This window comes from Archocentrus centrarchus, chromosome 7 (genome assembly GCF_007364275.1).
Source record: "Archocentrus centrarchus isolate MPI-CPG fArcCen1 chromosome 7, fArcCen1, whole genome shotgun sequence".
Classification (NCBI taxonomy): Eukaryota; Metazoa; Chordata; class Actinopteri; order Cichliformes; family Cichlidae; genus Archocentrus; species Archocentrus centrarchus.
Genome location: NC_044352.1, coordinates 18,710,374 through 18,733,131, shown reverse-complemented (window position 1 = coordinate 18,733,131; position 22,758 = coordinate 18,710,374). Strand labels below are relative to the sequence as shown.

General features: G+C 45.9%; 1 protein-coding gene across 1 annotated transcript in view; it reads right to left on the bottom strand.

Annotated features, from left to right (window-relative positions):
• Positions 1-19,696, bottom strand: part of LOC115782799 (neuron navigator 1) — a 107,260-nt gene extending 87,564 nt beyond the window's left edge. Inside the window, 4 exon segments of the mRNA XM_075074383.1 lie at positions 13,562-13,653; positions 14,308-15,052; positions 15,055-15,190; positions 19,570-19,696. Coding sequence (XP_074930484.1) covers positions 13,562-13,653; positions 14,308-15,052; positions 15,055-15,184 — 967 coding nt within the window. The 5' untranslated portion in view covers positions 15,185-15,190; positions 19,570-19,696.
• Between the last annotated feature and the right edge of the window lie 3,062 nt (positions 19,697-22,758).

The window sequence follows — 22,758 nt, the reverse complement described above, 5'->3', positions numbered from 1 at the left end:
GGTGCCTGGTGACAGTTATGGGGGCTCTGGGGGCAGCTAGCAGGGCAGCAGCAGGATTGAGGAATGTAATTTAAGGCTAATAGGTGCTGTACGTCAGCCCTTATACCTCCCTGATGAGGGATTAAGGATAGTCAAAAGTGAGTGACCACATACAAGGCCGGTCTGTTGTGCGTGGGGTAGAGATACGCGTCGCTGCTCTTGAAAGCGTATATATGCACAGGTAAAGTGTTGGCACCACACAGCCACTTGTTTGTTCCAGTACTGGTTTCTCTGGCTCCAAAGTCTAATCATCTTAATTTATGGCTGACGTAAACATACTGTATATTCTCTCCTTTTATATGCACTTAGTCTCTCTCTAACGCCGCACACACACACACACACACACACACACACACACACACACACACACACACACACAGGATTGTGTCTGTGCAGCCTGACAAACTGACCTGAGCTATCTGGCCTAAGATCAAAGACACTGGCAGTTTCAGAGTGTGATGAGCGCCAATGTTCTGCACTAGGCTACACATTCAGCATGGAGCAGACTCACAGCTTTTGCATGTGTGTGTGTGCGCACGCGGGCAGGCGGGTGCTGACCACAGTGCCTAAACCCTTGGGAAATTTCCTACGATAACAGGCAAACAGTTCAACTCCAATATAAAGAGACTTTTAAGCAAAGCTAAGTAAAGGCAAGAGAGTCAGGTACGATGCAACATGTGAAAGGAAGGATTGAAAGCAGGGGGAAACAGAAGCAGAGAGAGACAGATAGACACACAGACAGAGGGAAACTTAGTACTTTGCATGAGTATATTTGCCCTAGCATCTCTAAACAGTTTAGAACAGATCCACCACTATACTCCGACGGACGAGTCATGTGAAGCAGCCAGTAGGACACACACTCAGAGACACTGTGTGCCACATTATATGCATGTTTACAAGCTTACACAAGATCACCACCTTTGAAAGGAAAAATACTGCGAGCAAAGAGGAAAGCTCTGCAAATCTGGACGTAACTGCATGTAACACAGATCCTTAAACTTGTAGAGGACTAGTTCCCATTCAGGCTAAACAGATGGCATGTGTTCTCACTTCTCACCCACTCCCTGTTGTCACGCACTCCCTTTTGGTTCCTCTTGTTTTGAGTTTCTGTGTACGAGTAAAAATAAAAGTTGCTAGAAAAATGAAGCACGCAAGAATGGAGGGGAGAAGTGACAAGAAAATGACGAGTGAGCATGACTGAGAATAGAAGATGCAGATATAAGGAGCAAGTCAAAACAGGAGAGGCCTGACAACATGAAAGAAGCCTAGTAGATGGTATTAGTGGGGAAAAATAATAAAAACAAAAGTCAAATTATAACTCAGAAAGCAAGGCAATGAAGAAAGTGAGAAGAGGAGGAAGAGGATGGGTGAGGAAGGATCTCTGTGTGTTTGCCAGAGGAGCAAAGGAAGCCTGTAAGACAGAGAGGGGATATCCTGCGTCGCTGCCTCGCCACTCCTGCTACGTTTGCTTATGTCCGCTAACACGCTAATGCATGGGGTCCACAGGACACGAAGAAGAATACCAGACCATGACACACTCTTACACAAGGGACAGCTCATACTCACATACCGCACAAACACAATGACACGGCTATTAATGTCCTGTTTACACACAAAACAGTGAGACCGCAATCTGACTGATGCACACAGTGTGCGGCTTCCTATCTGAATTGTGTGAATGAGGGAGTGAGCTTTTCACAATGACACCTCTATAGTGGTCTTCTGGAGCGCTGATGATGCACAGCATGAGTCACTGGCCTAAACATTTGGGAAATCTGGCTACTGGTGACAATAATTTGAGTGCATCAGTCAGTTAATCCAGCAAAAACACTGTTCTCTCCCAGAGCGAATGCCAGACATTCGTCATGACTCCCACGGCAGTTGAGATATGAAAAACATCCCCTGAATTGCAGAGAATATTTGCAGTGTGTGAAAAGTGAGAAATTGTGTGTTTTAAAAGGTATCACTCTTTGTAGACACTCCCTCGTAGATGCCTCAATGTTGACATTCTCAGCACATTTCCCAGGGGTATCCCATAATGCTCTTCTGCTGAGAGTGGTTGCCTGGCTACAGCGTGGCGTGCATACAGCAGTTATGGATCATCGGTAATGTTGCTGAAGTAACATGAACAGTACTATTTGCATTAAAAAAAAGCTACAGTATGTGTTTATATGCTGGTATGTAAGTGTGCTTTTGATTTCTCATGGGTTATTAATTAGATGTTCTTGTGACTTCATTCCTGTGTCCGTGGGCGTGTGCTCCAACACAGAGAGGTTACACACATGAATGACTTAACTTGACTCCCTGGGTTGGGAGTCACCCCACAGGTCAAGAAGCATCTTGTGTATGCGTTCATTCACCCATTACTCAATTCCCTCTTCTCCCTCCCTTACTGTGTGCTCCCCTGCATTGTGAGGAAATGACCCGGGGGGGGGGGGGCAAAAGAAGAAGCAGACAGCAGGAGGCGACTACTTGGACATAAACTTAAAACTGGGTTGTTTTTCTGCACTTCAGAAATATTTGAAATCTTACTTGCTGAATGTATGTTGCTATTGGCATAAATCACAACAAATGCCCTTCACCTGCGGTGACCCTCAAGGCTCAGTCCTTGGCCCCCTACATGCTGACCTGTACATGCGTCCGCTTGGTTTTTATCATTCAAAAACTTTGACCCTACCACACAAATGGACCCAGCTCTGTTGCCTACAGTCTCCCCTGTGTTCCTATGGAAACGCACTAAGCAAATACAGTACTGTGCCAAAAGTCTTGAGACACCCTTTCTTTATATTTTGCTGGGAAAATATAAAATAAGTGCATTGGTTTACTGAAACGTGTGCAGACATACACGGGAATACAGTGTATAAGGTAAAAAGAGAGTTTGTGCAATTCTAACAAGCTTGAAAGTCAACATTTGTCATGACCACCATTATTCTTCAGCACAGCATGAACTCTCTCAGGCAAGCTTTCTTTAGGTCATCTTCGGGAATAATTCTCCAGGCTTCTTGAAAGACATCCCAAAGCTCATCTTTGGATGTTGGCTGACTTTTGTTCTGTTCTCTGTCAAGATGATCCCACACTGCTTCAATAATGTTAAGGTCCGGGCTCCGGGGAGGCCAATCTATGACTAATAGTGTTCCATTATCTGTTTTTCTATTCAGGTATGCTTTTATTGCACTGGCAGTGTGTTTGCGATCATCTTCATGCTGAAGCTATTGCCAATCAGATGCTTTCCAGATGGTATTCCACGGTGGATGAAAATTTGACGGTATTTTTCCCAACACTACCAGCTGAAATGCTGCTTCAAATCCTGACAGAGTCTACAGATGAATTCATCACTCCATAAGACTTGTTGCCACTGATTTTCAGTCCAGTACTTGTGTAATTTGGCATCCATCATACCTTTTCTGATGAGGCTTCAGTGAACAGTAGTGCATCTCTTAGGCCCTGTTTTTTTCTTAAGGACATGATTTTTAGATCCTGTTCACCTGTAAGTTTATCTTGAGATTTTTTAACAATTCAACTAAAGAAATGGGAACAAATCATGTGCTTTTGTGACTGGCTGCTAGTAACAAAGTGCATAAAAGCACCATTTAAGATTGGTTCTTTGCTAAGTTGTTTGATATGTGTAGACACAACATTGGTTCATCTCAAGCCTTTGTGAGTTGTCCCTAGTTGAGTGTTAAGTGGCTAAACAAACAAAAAAATTTTTCTTAAAGTGGTCAGTTACAAAGACTGGACTGAAAATGAGCGAAAAAGCAGCCAATGTCCAAAGAAAAACACTTTGACCTTCTAAAAGCCTGGAGAACTATTGCTCAACACCACTTTGAAAGTCTGGCTCCTTGGAAGCCAAATATGAAGAACTTGGGGGGTGACTCAAGACTCTTGACCTGTACGGTAAATAACAATGTCACAGGATTTCTTGCAATGAATCAAATAAAAAACAGAATTAGTTTTATTTTGGCAGAAAATTTAAAACATTTGGGCTGTTGATCACATAAAAGTCAAAGCACTTTAAACAGCACTGCATCATGTTTTAACTGACTCTTACAATTTTACAGTCATGCAAATGCACAAAAAAAAAAAAAAAAAAAAAAAAAAGGAAAATCAGCATTTTATCCTCTTAGAATCACTGCAAGACTTAACTTTGACAAAAAGGTTTATCTTTAGTAAAATGGAATAATTCAATGGATGACTTCCTGAAAAGATTTATTTTTGGACACTTAATACTTAATACTAAAATTTTGTTGCTTGATCTCAAAGTTCCTAAGTCTCTACATTGGTTCACCATAATCCACAAAATTGATTTTAAGCTTTTTATTACTTACTCACAAACCCATACACTGAGCTTGCCCTAAATATATTAGTGCTATACTAAAGCAATATAACCCTTTAAGACCTCTTAGATCAATGGGAAGTGGATGGTAGTGGTGCTTAGAGCAAAATCAAAACAAGGAGAAGTGGCATTTAGTCATGCAGCACAGCTTTTTAAACCAAATATCTTGTGGTCTATGGAGTGCTGCATGACAACATTCAACACCATTCCAAGAGATTTTAAGGAAATATTTTTAAATTGAAGGCCTTTGTCATTATACTCCAACACTGGACAACACACATCTTGACCAGTCAAAGTTTGGGTCAAATATAGAGTAAGGCATGACATTAAACCATAAATAGTGATTTACTGCCTCACTCTGGGTGATGAGCGTGGATATAATCTAGTCCATTCTTATGTCTGCTCATCTTCCTAAAGCTACTAAACCACTCATCACTATCCAACGCCAACTCGGCATATGCCTCCCTGATTAGATTGGCCAAAGAGGATTACACACTGTCTAGTAGATGCAGTCGGGGTTACCAAAATGCTATTCGCTTGACTGTCCAGGGGCATTAAAGGCATGGCAAGCATGACATCTATAAACTGCAAGCTGATTTCATACCTTCATTACTAAAGAGTTCCCTGCCTTTTGCTAGCCTCAAATGAAAAGCACTGAGGGGTTTGCAAAATCTGCTTCTGTAAATGAGATAATCCCAAACTGAGGTATGGACAACACTGACCTGCAGGAGGGTGAAATAAAAATATAACACATCTCTGTTCATGCTTTTGGTGTCCTGGTCCTGGGCCTTTCATCCAGTGTTTTGAGCTTATTGTAGGTGTTGCAGTTTTGTATTTTTACTTTGTGTTTCAGTTTGTGTGTCTTTAGGTTCTGTTAGTGTCTTGTGAGTTTTCCTCAGCAGGCTTGTCGCCCCGTGTCTGAGTTTCTGTTTCCCTGTTTACACACTTCCTCCTTATTTTAATAGTGTCTGGTTTCATGTGAATTGTGTTCAATTTAGCTTCCTCTTGTCTTGTTAGTGTTATTTTGTCCACCTGTTTTCCTCAGCTGTTTCCACTCTTCTCTAGTTACCCTGTGTATATATATCGCCTCAGTTTCCCTCTGCTCTTTGTCACATCGTCTCCTCTTAGTGGTGCTTCTCTCTGTTCCTTGGTTTGCATAAGATTTATGATTTCTAGATTATCTGCTAAACTCTGTTCCATGGAGGATTTTGTATTTAGTCTGTGAACTCAGCAATAAAGCCACGTTTAGTTTATGCCTGTCTGTCGAGTCCTGCATTCGGGTCCTAACTCTGCCTGCCTGCCTGCCTTGACAATTGGAAAGGACGTGTGGCTTGTTTCTGTTATTGTCATGGCTGTCCAGCCCGGTGAAAATAATAAAATACAGGGTATAGGAATAAACTGAGGTCTATGTGTGGGATGTTGTGATGTTTCATATCCTTCATTACCTCCACGATGTTTGTAATTGTCTGTACAGTATGAGTCGGTGTGTGTGCATACGCACAAGACAGAAACATTTTGTCCGTTGGGAATTTCAGGCCTTGCTGGGAGATGACAAATGACACGCAGCCCACATCACATTTATCTTTCAAAAGCCATCTGTGTACTGTCACGCATCCATACATCAGCGCGCACACACACAAACATAACAAAACGCATGCCCAGATACACCTCTCTAGAGAGTGATAAGGTCAGGAGGTCTGGGGTCTAATTGAAAGACCACATGGTTCTACAATCACATTAAACGCTCAAGTCTTCATTAGGGTCTCAGATAAAAGATGTAAGAGCTGATCGTGTTACCCTGATACAATCTAATGCATATGGAGAATATTACATTTAAGGAAATCCACTACTACCCCAGAGAGTAACTGGGCTTTATCATGATCGCTCACCACCGACAGATTGTAAAAATTTAACCAACATTTAATAATCTGTCTTTTCATCTCAGTGCACACACTTATTGTTTACTCCCTGTCCTCCTTACATAAAATGAAATTCATTAACCCACTGACCTCATTGGTCTTCTCCTTGCATCTCTCACCCCTCTCCCTCATTCTCTCTTCCTTCCCTACAAATTTTGCCTTCCACCCTGTTTCCCTCCCTTCCTCCGCTTCCTAAATTACAGTTATTACAGTGCCAGCCCACCATCCATGTAAATGCAGCTTCAGAGGCAACTAAGATAATTTTGTCCTGTTGCTAACGCCTGCTAGGCACCAATTAAAAGGCCAGAACTAGCCCCAAGACAGCCAGAAGCCTTTAAAGACCAGGGCTGGTCCACCACCAGTTCCCATCCCCCTTAAACCAGATGGTTAAAGGTTCTATAAAGGTTTCATTTGCAAACAACTCTATTCTGATCCGATGTATGTTCAAACTGAGACTGCTGCCTTGAGCTTATAGTTCTCTCTCAGCCAAACAGCCAAGCTGTACTTTACATCCATCTGTCCAGACTCATACACTGCAAGTAATGAAGACAATTAATGAAAGATCACCAATTCAGTATCTGACTAGCTGTGAAATATGACTATAATCTTCCCTGAGTTATAAAGCTGAATAATGACTGTAAAAGTGCTTTTTTTTTGCATTATAATATCAAATTCAACAACCTCTAATAATTTTATCTTTGAGTGAAATTATAAAGTCAATGTTTGCTCACTTTATAATTATCTTAAGGGATTCAAGAATAGGATGGAGACATCTATGGACAGACAACACACAGCTGTGTCTGGAAATGAGACATTAACATTAATGATGATAAGAACAGACGACTGATTATGATATAATATTTCTATGTGCAGGAAGTTTTGTTAGAATTATAACAATGGACACTGGTGCGTTTCGAAGATCAGGAGAGAAAATGTTACAGTTTTTTACAGTAAAAGGCGGCAGTTTCACTCTTTTCTGTCTTCATCTCCTCTTATTGTCATGTCCTGGGCCGTTGGCCCAGCGGTTTGTGTTAGTTTATTTCCGAGTGTTGTGATATGTCTGCGTCTCTGTCCTGAGTCTGTGCCTGTTCCCCGTGTTTAGTCAGTATGTTCCTTGGTTTGTCACTTCCTGTTTATTTTGACAGTCTGGTTTTCCTGTGCTTTGTGTTCAGCTTTGCTTCCCCTGTGTAATTAGTTTCATTTGCCTCACCTGTTGTTCCCTGCTGTTTCCTCTTGCCCTGATTACCCAGTGTGTATTTAAGCCCTCAGTTTCCATGTGTTCCTTGTCGCGTCGTTGATGTTTTGTGCCCGCATGTTCCTGTGTTCCCTGTGCCTGCCCTTCGTCTCCCTGTGCCTCCCTTCCAAGGTTTTTGTATTTGTGTTTCCCCCGTTGAAATAAATCCCTTTTATGTTACGCTGACTTCTGGAGTCCTTCGTGTCAGCCATTCCTCGTCCATTTCCTCCCCGGCCATGACAGAACGACGCGACCATACTAAAGACCCTGCAAGCTCCGGCCGCTACAATGGCACTCGCCTGGCGCTGGGGGGACCAGCTTTTTTGAACGGTCCCCGGCGACGCCGCTCACCGCCCCCGCCTAAACCGCAGGTCTGCCGCGTGGGCGGACTGTTTTTGGCGCCGGCCGCTCCCTCACCTGTCACTCCGCTCGCTGGCCCCTCCTGTCCTCAGCAGTCGCCGCAGCCACGGAGGACGAGATACCGGAGGAAGCGGAGAGACGTTTTCCTGGAGCCAGCGCCCGGAATGACTCCAGAGGAGTCATTTTTCCGATTCCTGGGTCACAGGGGTCCCTGGCCTCCCACCACTTCCGCGTCACCACTGCCTGCTGCTGACGGAGGAAGACCAAGCTCCCGGCAGCATCAGAGAGAATCGCCGCGGGAGCAGAGCGGTTATAACGCCGCGGAGACGGTCACTCTCGCCTCAGTCAGCTGTAGCGCCAGCTCATTCTCCGTTTCCCCAGTTAGCCGTAGCGCCAGCTCATTCTCAGTTTCCCCAGACAGCTGTCGTGCCAGCTCAGTCTCAGCCTTCCCAGTCAGCCGCAGCTCTCCCTAGCTCTCAGTCGCAGTGTTCCCAGTCAGCTGTAGCTCCAGCTCCTCCTCAGTCGCAGTGTTCCCAGTCAGCTGTAGCTCCAGCTCCTCCTCAGTCGCAGTGTTCCCAGTCAGCTGTAGCTCCAGCTCCCTCTGCTCACCCTGCTCCCGCTCCCTTGGCTCCAGCTCCCCCTGCACCCGTACCTGTTCCGCGGGTGGGGGCAGCCACGGACGGGCTGACCTCTGCACCCGTACCTGTTCCGCGGGTGGGGGCAGCCACGGACGGGCTGACCTCTGCACCCGTACCTGTTCCGCGGGTGGGGGCAGCCACGGACGGGCTGACCTCTGCACCCGTACCTGTTCCGCGGGTGGGGGCAGCCACGGACGGGCTGACCTCTGCACCCGTACCTGTTCCGCGGGTGGGGGCAGCCACGGACGGGCTGACCTCTGCACCCGTACCTGTTCCGCGGGTGGGGGCAGCCACGGACGGGCTGACCTCTGCACCCGTACCTGTTCCGCGGGTGGGGGCAGCCACGGACGGGCTGACCTCTGCACCCGTTCCTGTTCCGCGGGTGGGGGCAACCAGGTCCAAGCCTTCGCATCGGTTTTCTGTGTTAGCTGCAGCAGCAGGGTCTCAGTCAGCTCTAGCTCCAGTCGCTCCCCCTCGCCTTCAGTCAGCTCTAGCTCCAGTCGCTCCCTCTCGCCTTCAGTCAGCTCTAGCTCCAGTCGCTCCCCCTCGCCTTCAGTCAGCTCTAGCTCCAGTCGCTCCCCCTCGCCTTCAGTCAGCCCCAGCTCCAGTCGCTTCCCCTCGCCTTCAGTCAGCCCCAGCTCCTGTCGCTCCCTGTCCACTCCAGTCTCAGTCAGCCCCAGTAGCTCTTCCTCGGTCCCCGGTGTCAGCTGTTTCTGTGCCCTCTCAGTCTGCTCCCTCCGCTTTAACGTCAGTTAGCTCCGTAATCCCCTTGGACCCTTCAGTCAGTTCGGTTTTGGTCTCTTCATCTGCAGTTTTTCCATCTTTAGTCGCAGTTCCCTCAGCTCCGGCTCCCTCGGTAGCTCCAGTAATGACAGCTTGCCCAGTGTCAGCTCTTCCTAGCTCTCAGTCAGTCTCCACGCAGACTGCTCCCCGTAGCGTTCAGTCAGCTTCCACGCAGCCAGATCTCCCTAGCTCTCGGTCAGCTTCCACGCAGCCAGATCTCCCTAGCTCTCGGTCAGTTTCCACGCAGCCAGATCTCCCTAGCTCTCGGTCAGTTTCCACGCAGCCAGATCTCCCTAGCTCTCGGTCAGTTTCCACGCAGCCAGATCTCCCTAGCTCTCGGTCAGTTTCCACGCAGCCAGATCTCCCTAGCTCTCGGTCAGTTTCCACGCAGTCGGCATGCTCTAGCTCGCAGTCTGCCTCCACGCAGTCTGCTCTCCCTAGCTCGCAGTCTGCTCTCCCTAGCTTGCAGTCTGCTCTCCCTAGCTTGCAGTCTGCTCTCCCTAGCTCGCAGTCTGCTCTCCCTAGCTCTCAGTCGGGTTCCACGCAGTCGGCATGCTCTAGCTCGCAGTCTGCCTCCACGCAGTCTGCTCTCCCTAGCTCGCAGTCTGCTCTCCCTAGCTCGCAGTCTGCTTCCACGCAGCCAGTCGTCTCCCGGCCTGCTTCCACGCAGCCAGTCGTCTCCCGGCCTGCTTCCACGCAGCCAGTCGTCTCCCGGCCTGCTTCCACGCAGCCAGTCGTCTCCCGGCCTGCTTCCACGCAGCCAGTCGTCTCCCGGCCTGCTTCCACGCAGCCAGTCGTCTCCCGGCCTGCTTCCACGCAGCCAGTCGTCTCCCGGCCTGCTTCCACGCAGCCCATAGCGTCAGCTCCCATGCAGTCCCCTGCACCTTGGCTATTCCCCGAGCGGCCCCTGCTGCTCAATAAAGCAGCAGTGTGCCCTGTTCCGCAGTCCCAGCCTGCGCATCCGGAGCCTCACCATGTAGGCCCCGTTCAGCCCAAGGGCTCAGCTCAGTCCGAGCCGATGGGGGTCTCCGCTCAGTCCGAGCGCTCCGTGCCAGAGGGCCCCGCTCAGTCCGAGCCGATGGGGGTCTCCGCTCAGTCCGAGCCAGGGGGTCCCGCTCAGTCCGAGCCGATGGGGGTCTCCGCTCAGTCCGAGCCGATGGGGGTCTCCGCTCAGTCCGAGCCGATGGGGGTCTCCGCTCAGTCCGAGCCGATGGGGGTCTCCGCTCAGTCCGAGCCAGGGGGTCCCGCTCAGGCCGAGCGCTCCGCGCCAGAGGGTCCCGCTCAGTCCGAGCCGATGGGGGGCTCCGCTCAGTCCGAGCGCTCCGCGCCAGAGGGTCCCGCTCAGTCCGAGCCGATGGGGGTCTCCGCTCAGTCCGAGCGCTCCGCGCCAGAGGGTCCCGCTCAGTCCGAGCCGATGGGGGTCTCCGCTCAGTCCGAGCCGATGGGGGTCTCCGCTCAGTCCGAGCGCTCCGAGCCAGGGGGTCCCGCTCAGTCCGAGCCGGTGGGGGTCTCTGCTCAGTCCGAGCGCTCCACGTCACCCGAGGGTTCCCCACCAGAGCCCGGGGTCGCCCTTCTCCGCCGCCGCATGCCCCGCGGTCGGCCTCCAGTGTCTGCTCCCCGTCGCCGCCGCCGCACGCCTCGCGGTCGGCCTCCAGTGACCCCTCCTCGTCGCCGCCGCATGCCGCGTGGTCGGCCTCCAGTGACTCCTCCTCGTCGTCGCCCGCCGCCGCTGGGTGCGCGGTCGGCCTCCAGTGACTCCTCCTCGTCGTCGCCGCCGCCGCTGGGAGCGCGGTCGGCCTCCAGTGACTCCCCCTCGTCGTCGCCGCCGCCGCTGGGAGCGCGGTCGGCCTCCAGTGACTCCCCCTCGTCGTCGCCGCCGCCGCTGGGAGCGCGGTCGGCCTCCAGTGACTCCCCCTCGTCGTCGCCGCCGCCGCTGGGAGCGCGGTCGGCCTCCAGTGATTCCTTCTCGTCCTCGTCGCCGCCGCCGCTGGGAGCGCGGTTGGCCTCCCTCGTTGGGATTTTGCTTTGTGGCCCCTTGGCCTCTGCGGCCTCCTGAACTGTGTGTTTTTTGTTTTTGGATTTCCCACTGACTCCCCTGAACTGTGGACTGTTTTTTCCCCTGCTGTTTTTTGTTTTTTCATAGCTCCTGGACTGTTCCTTGTTTCGACCCCCTGTTTTGGACTGTCTCCGGCCTTGTGCCGTCGCCTTTTGTTCTGGTCCTGTGTTTTTGTTTTCTTCCGGTACGGGTTGATTTGTTTTGTTCACGCCCTGTGATTTCTGTTTTGCTCCCTGTCTTTGTTTTTGTTTCGGGCCCTCCCTCCTGGTCCCCCGCCGCCCGCCCTTGTCTGGTTTGTTTTGTGGTTTTGGCCGTCGGGAGCCGGCCTTTGAGGGGGGGGGTACTGTCATGTCCTGGGCCGTTGGCCCAGCGTTTTGTGTTAGTTTATTTCCTAGTGTTGTGATATGTCTGCGTCTCTGTCCTGAGTCTGTGCCTGTTCCCCGTGTTTAGTCAGTATGTTCCTTGGTTTGTCACTTCCTGTTTATTTTGACAGTCTGGTTTTCCTGTGCTTTGTGTTCAGCTTTGCTTCCCCTGTGTAATTAGTTTCATTTGCCTCACCTGTTGTTCCCTGCTGTTTCCTCTTGCCCTGATTACCCAGTGTGTATTTAAGCCCTCAGTTTCCATGTGTTCCTTGTCGCGTCGTTGATGTTTTGTGCCCGCATGTTCCTGTGTTCCCTGTGCCTGCCCTTCGTCTCCCTGTGCCTCCCTTCCAAGGTTTTTGTATTTGTGTTTCCCCCGTTGAAATAAATCCCTTTTATGTTACGCTGACTTCTGGAGTCCTTCGTGTCAGCCATTCCTCGTCCATTTCCTCCCCGGCCATGACACTTATTTTCTCCAAGTCATCGATCAGAGAGCAAAATTGTCTTTCAGATACTTTAATAAAGCAAATAATAAGGCTGAGCTAAATGCATCACAGTGAACTGTAATAAGTTCAGCATCTATAAAATTATATTAAAATGCAATCTGTGAGCTTTGGGTGACATAATTATTTGAGTAAGAAGTCAACAACAGGAGCTTTATTTTGTTAGTCTGGCTGCAAAGTCCTTTAAAACTAAGGCGTCTGTGGTCTAGCATATATGATTTTAGAGTATGAAAAAGGAAAAATAGATTGTCAGTGTTTCTAATTGTTTTATCACCATTTGCACAAATAACAAGAAACGTAAGGCTCTTAGCTGCCTTACTTTAAAGGTTTAAGTTCTTAATTAAATTACATTTTTCTACATTGTCCCTAAACTTGAACATTGCATATAGAAAGGGTTATAATTCCCACTGTGTGTATATCTAAACCCAGTAATACTGTTTCAATACTTACAGCTATTTCTGACTACACTGCACATATTTTAACTTACATATAATAACTGAAAAAGCAGTCAATTTTCTTTCTATTCGACTGACACCACATGAAAAAGAATGATTCACTAAGCCACTGAAGAAGTCATATCTCTGAAGCACATCCACATTCTTAGACTCAGACTGACCACGACAATGCATGACTATAGCTGTGGGTACAGAGCAAACCATTACTCAAAATCCACAGGATCAGGACAGGGATGGGGTCATGCTGGGACTGTGGCTTTTTAGGTCAATGAAGTTTGAAAAGAGGAACTGTGAGAGGGAAGAATGGGTTGAAACTCCACAACAGCTCTTGGATGAAAATGAAATCAGTGTGCATATAATGCTGCCTGGCAGCAAGTTAAGGAGTGCCCCATTTCATCCCATTACTGACCCACATCACCACTGTCATCGTCCTTCATCCTAACATCCTGAGCCCATCCCTCTTTTCCATCTCTTCATCCAGGAACCACGGTACTCAGCAGAGCCCCAGGCTGAGACACGCACAGAAAATTACACCACCTAAATTCAGACATGGCTCCTGAGGACTGATGACTTGCAGCATGACAGACATACATTTGGACAAAGAATGGTTGTCCCTTAGTATTCACTGAGTCTATTCAGGTTCCACAATGAGACCCAAAGGTCAGCCACTGGCATGTTCTGTCTGACGCCATTTATGACTCTGTGGCAGTAAATACGTCTGGCTGCCAGAAAGTACGCATCATTCGTACCTGCCAGAAGTGCTCTTGGCATCTTGGCGCCCTGATTTTAACTCGGCTGACAAAACTAGATTAAGTTTTGTTCAGCTGAGGAAAGGCAGAAAGGAGAGGAGGTATGTGTTACTCCTGTGTTACTGAGTCTAACCTGGTGTCAGGTCATCACAGCAGACTTCTATGGATCCAGATGAGCAGTCACTCAGTTCATCCACAGATAAATCACTCTGTTGTATCTGCAGCCTGTCAACACATTACAAACACAGTCATCACACATCTGTTACTGAACATGCAAATCACACCCATATCATTGATTACAATCAAATACACAAGCTGCCGTGTACGACAGCAGAAGAAAAGGGGAGATGACTATCTCAATCATTTCCATAAAAGCAAATCATATTAACAGAAAAATGAAGACACGGTGCAAAACACTGTGCACAATCCTATATTATTAAAGAAAAAAAAAGGAAATTTACAAATTTTTATTAGATGTTTAATTTCTTATATTAGATGCTGTACAATGTGATTTCAAAATCGTGAAAAACTGTGTGCATAAGAAAAAAAACTGTATACTGTGTCAGCCCAGGGGCTAACAAGAAGACACTATAACAATCAGCTCTGCTCCAGAAAATCTGTGTGTGGTGTGTGTGTGTGTGTGTGTGTGTGTGTGTGTGTGTGTGTGTGTGTGTGTGTGTGTGTGTGTGTGTGTGTGGATGAGTGTTTCTGCCGCAGGTACAGAAATTAGACCAAAATGGCCACAACAGGCCTCTGTGGCAAGTCAAGAAAATGATTATATGATAATTACAAGGGGAGGTCAGTGATTAGGGGCTCATAATGGAAGGCTTTATAAACTGCTGTTTCAGTTGTGTTTGTGTGTGATGACAGATCCCTTACCTATGGCTGAAGGGAGCCACAGCAACCATGTTGACTCTGGGTGTGTGTGTGTCTGTAGATGTAGCCTCCTGATCCTGCATATCAACACCCTCCTTGGATGTCAGTGGCATGGTAAATGTGATAGATGGCAATGGCAAGGGAAGAGGAGAGGAAGCTGGACTGCTATCCTCAGGAGTCCCCATCTCCTCATCTGATTGGCTGGCAGAGTCACTGGGATCTCTGATGGCATGTTTGTTGCTTGACTGAATAAGTGTGGGCTGAATGTTACAGTTGCTCATTATGATGGACTGGGGTGTGCGGTTTTTTGGAGGCTCCTCTTCCCTCCCTGGTATTGCATCACTCATTGCTTGGGTTAGAGTGTTTGAGTTGTCCCCTCTGCTAAAATTGAGCGGTGGACGCAGGTTGCTGGCTCCATACGCTTGGTTCTTATTTGTAAAGGTGCTTCTGTTGCGGTTGCCATCCTGGGGAAGTTGTAAGGGGATTTGAGCAGGGGTGGATCTCCTCAGATCCAGCGTGTCTTTTGAGTGTGGGAGAGGTACTCGTCGCGGTGTCAGTGGGCTGCTGTAGGCAGAGCGTGACACCTGAGGAACAGGAAGAGCTCCTGTCCGCTGAAAAAACTGACTTTTCAGGCAGGCATCTCTCAGGAGGTCTGTGGAGGAAGGCCCAGGGATGCTGGAGTTTCGCAGGCAAAGTGACGGCGAGTGTGCAGGTGTGTGCGTAGGCGTGTGTTTAGGGGTCTGTTTGAGGGCCTAGGCAGGGCACTAGCCCGGCGGCGGGGTTCTGTTTTAGGAGATGAGGGCAGCAGACTGCGGGGGAGGGGGATTCCTGACGAGGGAGGCCCACGGGGAACTGACTTCACATTGACTCCCCCACTCATACTGACCTAAACGAAAGAGAGAGAGACAACAAAAAGTTGAAAGGTTAGTTGAGTGCATATCCGCAATAGTATGAGATCATTAACCATAATGTATAACCAAACCTTTTGGGAGGGCTTTTAGACTTGAAGTTAAATTTCTACTAATCTAATCAGGTTGAGACTTTGCTTTTCCTTACACAGAGTTATGTAATGTGAATCAAGTACATATGACAAAATGAGTCATGGTAAACCACGAGGTGAACTTATTTTCAGCAAAGCACGGAGTTTCTAAGAAATCAAGTTTGCCTGCTGGGAGTTAAAAAACACAAAAACAGTTATTTACACATGCACGCACACACACACACACGCACGCACGCACGCACGCACACACAGCAATAATTACCAGCTTTTTATATGCTTATAGACCATTATGTTAAAAAAACAAAACAAATACTGTCCACCAAATTAACTCAAATACAAGATCGCACTTACCCCCAGCACAATGCATACATATAACAGCTTCAGAGGTGGTCAAGTATAATCCTCACCTGATCTGCTTTGACTTGAGATAGTCATAGGTTTTGTTACCCTCTTCTGTGTCACTCAGAATGACAGAAACCTTCCAAGAACTATGAAAGTCTGCTTCAGAACCTTTGTGCTCTCTTATGCAAAGCACAGCAAGTGCTGATCAAGTGAAACATTTCATATGATTTTACTGCTTCGTGCTGCTCTGCTGGGAGGGGAAAGAGAGGTGGTGAGTTTGGGAGTAGGGCGGGGAGGGAGGGCAAAAAAAAGAGGGAAAACAAATACACATACAATGTGAAGAATAACATTTTTCTTTTTTTTTTTTTAATTTAGGGCATTTATTCCTGCTTTTTACACTTAGGAATTTTTGTGACCGAGTGCATTAAAGTATAATTTCAATAACTCATCAACACTTTTTAAGTATCAAATCTGTACATATACAATACTGTGCAAAAGTTGAGATGGGATTTATATTCAATAATGCTGTCAAGGTTCATTCTGCAGCATCACAATGATCCCAAACATACAGACAGTCATAAAGACATTCAGCCATGCAACAGATGGTACCCCCCCCCCCCCCACTCCCAGAGAGCTGTGAACTCAACCTCATGGACTTAGTTTGGGATAACAAAGAAAATCTTTAAAAAGTTTTAAAAAATTTAGTACCTTGATAATTGTATACAAGTGTATCTAAGACAATTAATGCTGTTTATTGTTCACTGTTATTTATCATGATGTTAGTGGATAATATATGGCAACACCTTTGAAAGCATCCAAGATGTATTTTAGTGTGTACAACATTTTCACAGTTCTGTAAACATAATCGCCAGCTACTTATTTAGGTACACCCAATCAACTGCTCGTTAATGCAAATATCTAATTAGCCAATCACATGGCAGCAACTTTGTTCATTTAAGCATGTAGACATGGTCAAGATGACCTGAAGTTCAAACTGAATGAAGAAGAAATGTGATTTAAGTGACTTCGAATGTGGCACAATTGTTGATATGACCATATGGGCTGGTCTAAGTATTTTAGAAACTGCTAATTTACTGGGATTTTCCCACACTACCATCTCTAGGGTTCACAGAGACTGGTCCAAAAAAGAGAAAATATCCAGTGAGCAGCAACTCTCGGGGCAAAAATGCCTTGTTGATGCCAGAAGTCAGAGGAGAATGGCCAGAGTGTTTTGAGTTGGTAGGAAGGCAAAAGTAGCTCAAATAACCACTCAACCAAGGTATGCAAAAAAGCATCTCTAAATGTGCAACAAGTCAAACAGCACCAGGAGACCAACTCCTGTCAGTTAAAAACAGGAAACTGAGACTGCAATTCACACAGGTGCTCCAAGATTGGACAATAAAAGATTGTCAGAAGTTGGCATAAAGAACATGTAAGCATGGCTCCATCCTGCTTTGTATCAACTGTTCAGATTGATGGCAGTGTAACGGTGTGGGGATAATTTCTTGGCATACTTTGGACCCCTTAATACTAACATACCACAGCCTACTCGAGTATTGCTACTGACCACGTCAATCCCTTTGTGACCACAGTGTACCCACTTTCTGACCTCTTCCAGCTGCATAGCGTGCCATGTCATAAAGCTCAGATCATCTCAAACTGATTTCTTGAATATGACTGAACACGAGTTCACTGAACTCAAATGGCTTCTACAATCAATAGGCCAATAAAGCCCACAAATCTACAGTAACTGTGTGATGCTATCATGTCAACATGGACCAAAATCTCTGAGGAATGTTTCCAGCACCTTGTTGAATCTGTGCCAGTTAGAATTAAGATGGTTCTGAAGGCCAGAAGGGGTCCAACTCAATACTAGCATGGTTTACCTAATAAAATGTCCAGTGAGTGCATATATTGACAATTTCATACAGGTACAAATTTGATGTAAATTCTCTTTCTAGTTAAACTTTGAAAAAGTGTAATACACACACACACACACACTCTTAGAAATATACTACAGATTTAATGCTTACCCTACTTGCCCCATCTTAAATAGCAAAACTTTTTCTGCCAGAAGACTTTGTGGGAAGCTGTCTTTAGTGAAGCAGCGATGTATCAAATTAAGCTGTCAAAGTCACAAGGATAAAGTGCTGGATTATTTGACAGTGCATCTAATCACAGCATTGCACACAGTGTCATGTGGATCACTCAGACACACATTTCCAGCAGTCTGAGAAAAGCAGGAGAAAGGGTGACTGCTTCAGCTTAAAAAAAATCTTGTAAAGAAAAAGGACAGATTTCTGTAGGAGACCTTCCTTCCACCTACTTATAAAATCAGACATACTAACACAAGAAACTGAGAAATGTGTGATATTTTGATTGATGCTAATATCGGGCCGCACAGCAGCATACAGCTGCAGTGATGCAGCAGTGGGTAAACAGAGACAGATGTGATCATCCATCCTCCTTTTCCTCCCTAAAAGTTCCTCCCCCTCCTCATTCTCTGTTTCTGTATGTGTCTTTCTCTCATACTCCTTCTCTTGGGAGGTCCAGGCATAAAACGAGCATTAGAATTTCTCTCTGTCTGCTATAGGTCCTGCAAAGATTTCCAGGAGCACAGGTGTGGACTGACTCCATGTCTATCTGTATGGAAATTGGATTTTCCCTGTGGATATACCAGGGTCATACCAGCACTTCCTAAGGCTACATAAGAACATAAAGGGGCTCAGCTGCTGATGGTGATGTTTGTGTGTGTGTAAGAAAGAAAAGAGAAAAAAAAGAGTGAATTTCTGCTGACTGAAACCAACAGCTGTAAGATAGTGAAAAAAATGTTTAATCTACTTTATCTCTGTTCACAGATATGTTGTTTTAAGATCTATTAAAGCACAAACGTCTCATATGTCTTTGGTACGTTCTTTTTTCATGTGTTCAGATATGCTTCAAAGATTGTTCTGTATCACCCCGTTATATAAGCAACTTTACAGTAGTTGGTTTGTTGATCCTTTCACTGTATGTCTAACTGTGACTGCTGTGTCTAAAGGATTTAGCTTAAGCTTTGGTTTAAGAATGTTTTTTTTTTTTTTTAACTATTTGAGCCATGTGCAAGGTAAAAATGTGAGGTCAGCAGTTAAGGATGTTTTTAATCACTATTGATTAGTTTGTCGATTATTTTATTTTATTCTTGTTATTTTGGCCCTTCCTCACTCTGCCTGGATGTTGCTGACATCTGCTGGATACTGTGTGTAACTGCAGAAACACTACTACTCATTCATTACAGTCCTTTAATAATTATGTTTTTCCCCACATAGCCACGAGGTAAATTATGCAAGCTGATTAAAAGCATGTTTTACTTCTATCACAAATGTCAGCCATATCAGGCTCGTACTCTCCTGAAGGACAGAAAACAAGGCTAGCATGGCAGCCAGCATTAGACTATATGTTAGCTTTTAACTAACAGTGTAATTTAATAATGTTACACTGTTTTAGTGCATCTGTCACATGGCAGCCAGTGGCTGAACTCAGTTACTGTATATCTTATGAGAAAAACATGTATACCCTCTCTCACAGTCATGCACGCTCACCCTTGTGATGAACACCCTCTGACTCATCACAAAATCAATACATGAGTTGGTAACACAGGCCTCTCTGTCTGTGAAGGACATCAGCAGTGCCTCTGTGTCACACAGTCTGGAAACTATAGTAAATTAAATTAATCACCTCCACTATGACAGCAGCCAGAAAAACAGTAATAAAGTACTGAAATAGATCAGAGTAAACTAGTGACACCCAGTGGTACAAAAGATTCCTGGAAAGGCAGTTTTCCTAGAAGAAAGCCATCACAGAATAAACATAACAATATCTTTACCTCATAAAGAACATATGGTTAAACTTGGAGCATCTGCTGTCTCACACGAGTGTCTTACCTGTCAGTAAGTCACCCAGTCCTTCAGTGTGCCGCTGGGCTAAGCAGCCGGAGCTGGCCAGAAGCAGGTCACACTTCTCTGACGTCCCAGGAACAATGGGCTGTTTTTTCCTGGATCACGGTTGCATCCTCACCACTGCTCTCCCATTGGTTCGCAGCTCCTCACCATTCACCAAGACAGGAAGCTGGAGCAAACAGGAATTACACATTCAGCCAATCAGGGACCCCTCTTCTGAGGTGACTCATTTTCAAAGTCACTTTCTTTGATGAAATCAGTTCTAGCCTTTTGCCATGTCATTTTGTCATGCACAATCAAAGATCGCAGTCATGTATCCATGACCTCAGAGGGCATTACTCTAACTTACATTAATGTCTTGGAGACTTACTCTAACCGTGACCATAACTAATGCTGCGTACTCTAAACCTTACCCTGTCCTTAAGACATACCTTCACCTTAAAATATAACATTTTACACTCTGTGGAACAGCTTTTGTTACCATAAAAAAAGACACATCACCATTATTTATCCATGTAAAGAGATTTAGGCTCACACAATGTGAGTAACACCTGGACCACACACACATACACACAAACGTCTTGGAACAATGAGCTGAAAGTGTTTATGTTATCATGACTCATTTGACTCAAATGGAAATGTATCTGGTATGAAGTGACCCCAAAATGACACATAATGTGTCACCATCAGAAATGCCACAACACAGCGTTTAAGCCATCTACAAACCTTGTACCTCCAAATTGCACTGGAACATAGAAAATGAGCGCTGCTGTGAACTTCACAAAGTATTTCTGGTGTGATACAGTGGGCTCTACAGAGGAGGGCTACTGAACAACTCACACACACACAAAAAAAGGCTCTTGGTCTAACACACACGTCATCTCCACATGCTCTTATTATAGAAGCTAAGATGGTGGTACAAACACATGCACCCACAAAGTAAACAACAAAATATAACAACATAAATATCACCGTGGGAGAAGCAGTTTGCCTCCATTCTTCTCCACATTATCCAACATGACATCTCTCTCAGATGTACCACACACTACAGTATGCATACTACACATGCTGTACTGAGTCATACAGCCCCAGTAGTGACTCAGGTCAATTCCCAGTCATGTCACCCCCCCCCCCCCCCCCCCCCCCCCCCCAGATACTCCCGCTCTTTTCATCAAACTTAAACTCCCATCATCTCACATCATTTTTCTAATTGTGAGACCACCATGAACACATTCCTCCTATTAGAGAGTGTAGTAAATGTGTGCTCTTAGAATCAGCAGGACGTATATAAACACAGATTCATCAGGAAACAAGAAAAAAAAAAACTTAAAAATTAAAGAATCTCAAATATTAACTAGTTAAAGTAAACACAAAGCGTCACTCACCCGCTCCAGTCTCCAGCTTGAGTCCAATCTGTATGCTGCTGAGTGTGGCTGGCTCAATCCCTGCCTTAGCTTCTTTCTACTTTTCTGGCTGGCCTCTGAGACGCAAGCATGTGTATTTGTGTGTGTGTGTGTGTGTGTGTCCGTCATTCTACTCCCCTATCACGTCATGCCGCTCTGCCGCTGCCGCAGTACGCCTGCAGCCATATCCCCACCTCCTTCTTTTTTCTTCCCTCATCACAATCCCCCTCTCTCTCTCTCTCTCTCTCTGTCTGTCTGTCTATGATGCTCTCTCTCAATAATGGACCTGTTGGCTGTGTTCCCTCCCTCTCACTGGGTGAAATATAAGCCGAGCTAGCAAAGACCGGGCTGGTCCATTAGGTGGATGAGTGCGGTTTGTGTGTCTGTGTGAGCGCAATCACGGCTGCCTCTATAGTGTGAGTAATACATGGTAATTAAGCAGATGTAGCCACAAATGTGAAAAGCCTAAACCCATCATCTGGCTTTCTAGACCTAATTGGTGGTCATGGAAAGCAGGATGACAGAAAAAAAAAAGTACTACGTTAATGATAGATCTTTTGACGACAAATGAGAATGTGCACGCCACTTGCATAAACACACATAATCACACATATGCACACGCGCACACAAACACACACACACACACACACACACAGACACATACACGCACACACATCTGCTGTCTGTATCTGTTTGTATATCAGTATGCAATGAACTTGCATCATGAGGGAGGGCAGCTCATCCATCACTCCTCTAGTTTGTCCCACACTTCTAATGAAAAAAGATGGGGAGACAGAATGAGAAATAAGGGATGCAAAAGAGGAGAGATGCTGCAAAGAAAGAGGAGGAACAGGAGCGATGGAGGAACAAGCATGTGCAGAGTGAACCTTCTACTTTCCCAGCTGACAAATTCTAACATTACACATTCATCCCATATCTGACCTTGAGCTTGGCTTCCAAACTTGCTATCCAATCCTCATAAACTACGAGGATTATGAAAATCTCATCCTATATAGGAGGTCTACTTGAATTAAAAGATCACTTCAACAGAGAGACAAATGCGGTCAACTGTAACTACAATGACACACAATGAAACGCCAGGCTGCCTCACTGCTGGTTTATGTCATTTCATCACTCTCTGGTTGTAGTCAATGTTTGTTTGCCTTATGAATTTAACAGAAAAGGAACCTGCTTATTTTGATAATGTTATGTTTGTTTTCTTTTTAATCATTGTTCTCTCCACCCGGCCACATTTCTGTCTTTCTCTGCATGCAGCTGTATTTTCTCTCCTCTCATATTTCTGCTGTGCTGGCTAACGGCTCAACACACTATTATAAGGGCTAATGCTGCATATTTAATGAAGAATGTGATACACAACAAAATCAGAAACTTAAAATATCTGTGTGTTTCTCCTATTTTACAGCTCCAGCTGTTGGCCATTTCTTATGCATTTCTAATTATATGTGTGTGTTGAGTCATCAATAGACTCTGGGGTCTGTTAGGTTGTTTAAACAGTAAAGTACAACCTGAGCCTTCTCTGACTGATCACATATTGATCAAGAGTTAACTTGGTCTGCTAGAGAGCTGAATAAATAATGAAATCAATATATGAGTCAATATATGCTATGAGAACACAGTATGTTGTCAAATGAATGCACAGCACCTTCCCAAACACACACACACAACACATGTATACTGTACACATTTCCCCCTCCCTCTTTTCCCATATTACAGGCACATACTACAGCATACAGTTTGCGCTGTAGACCAC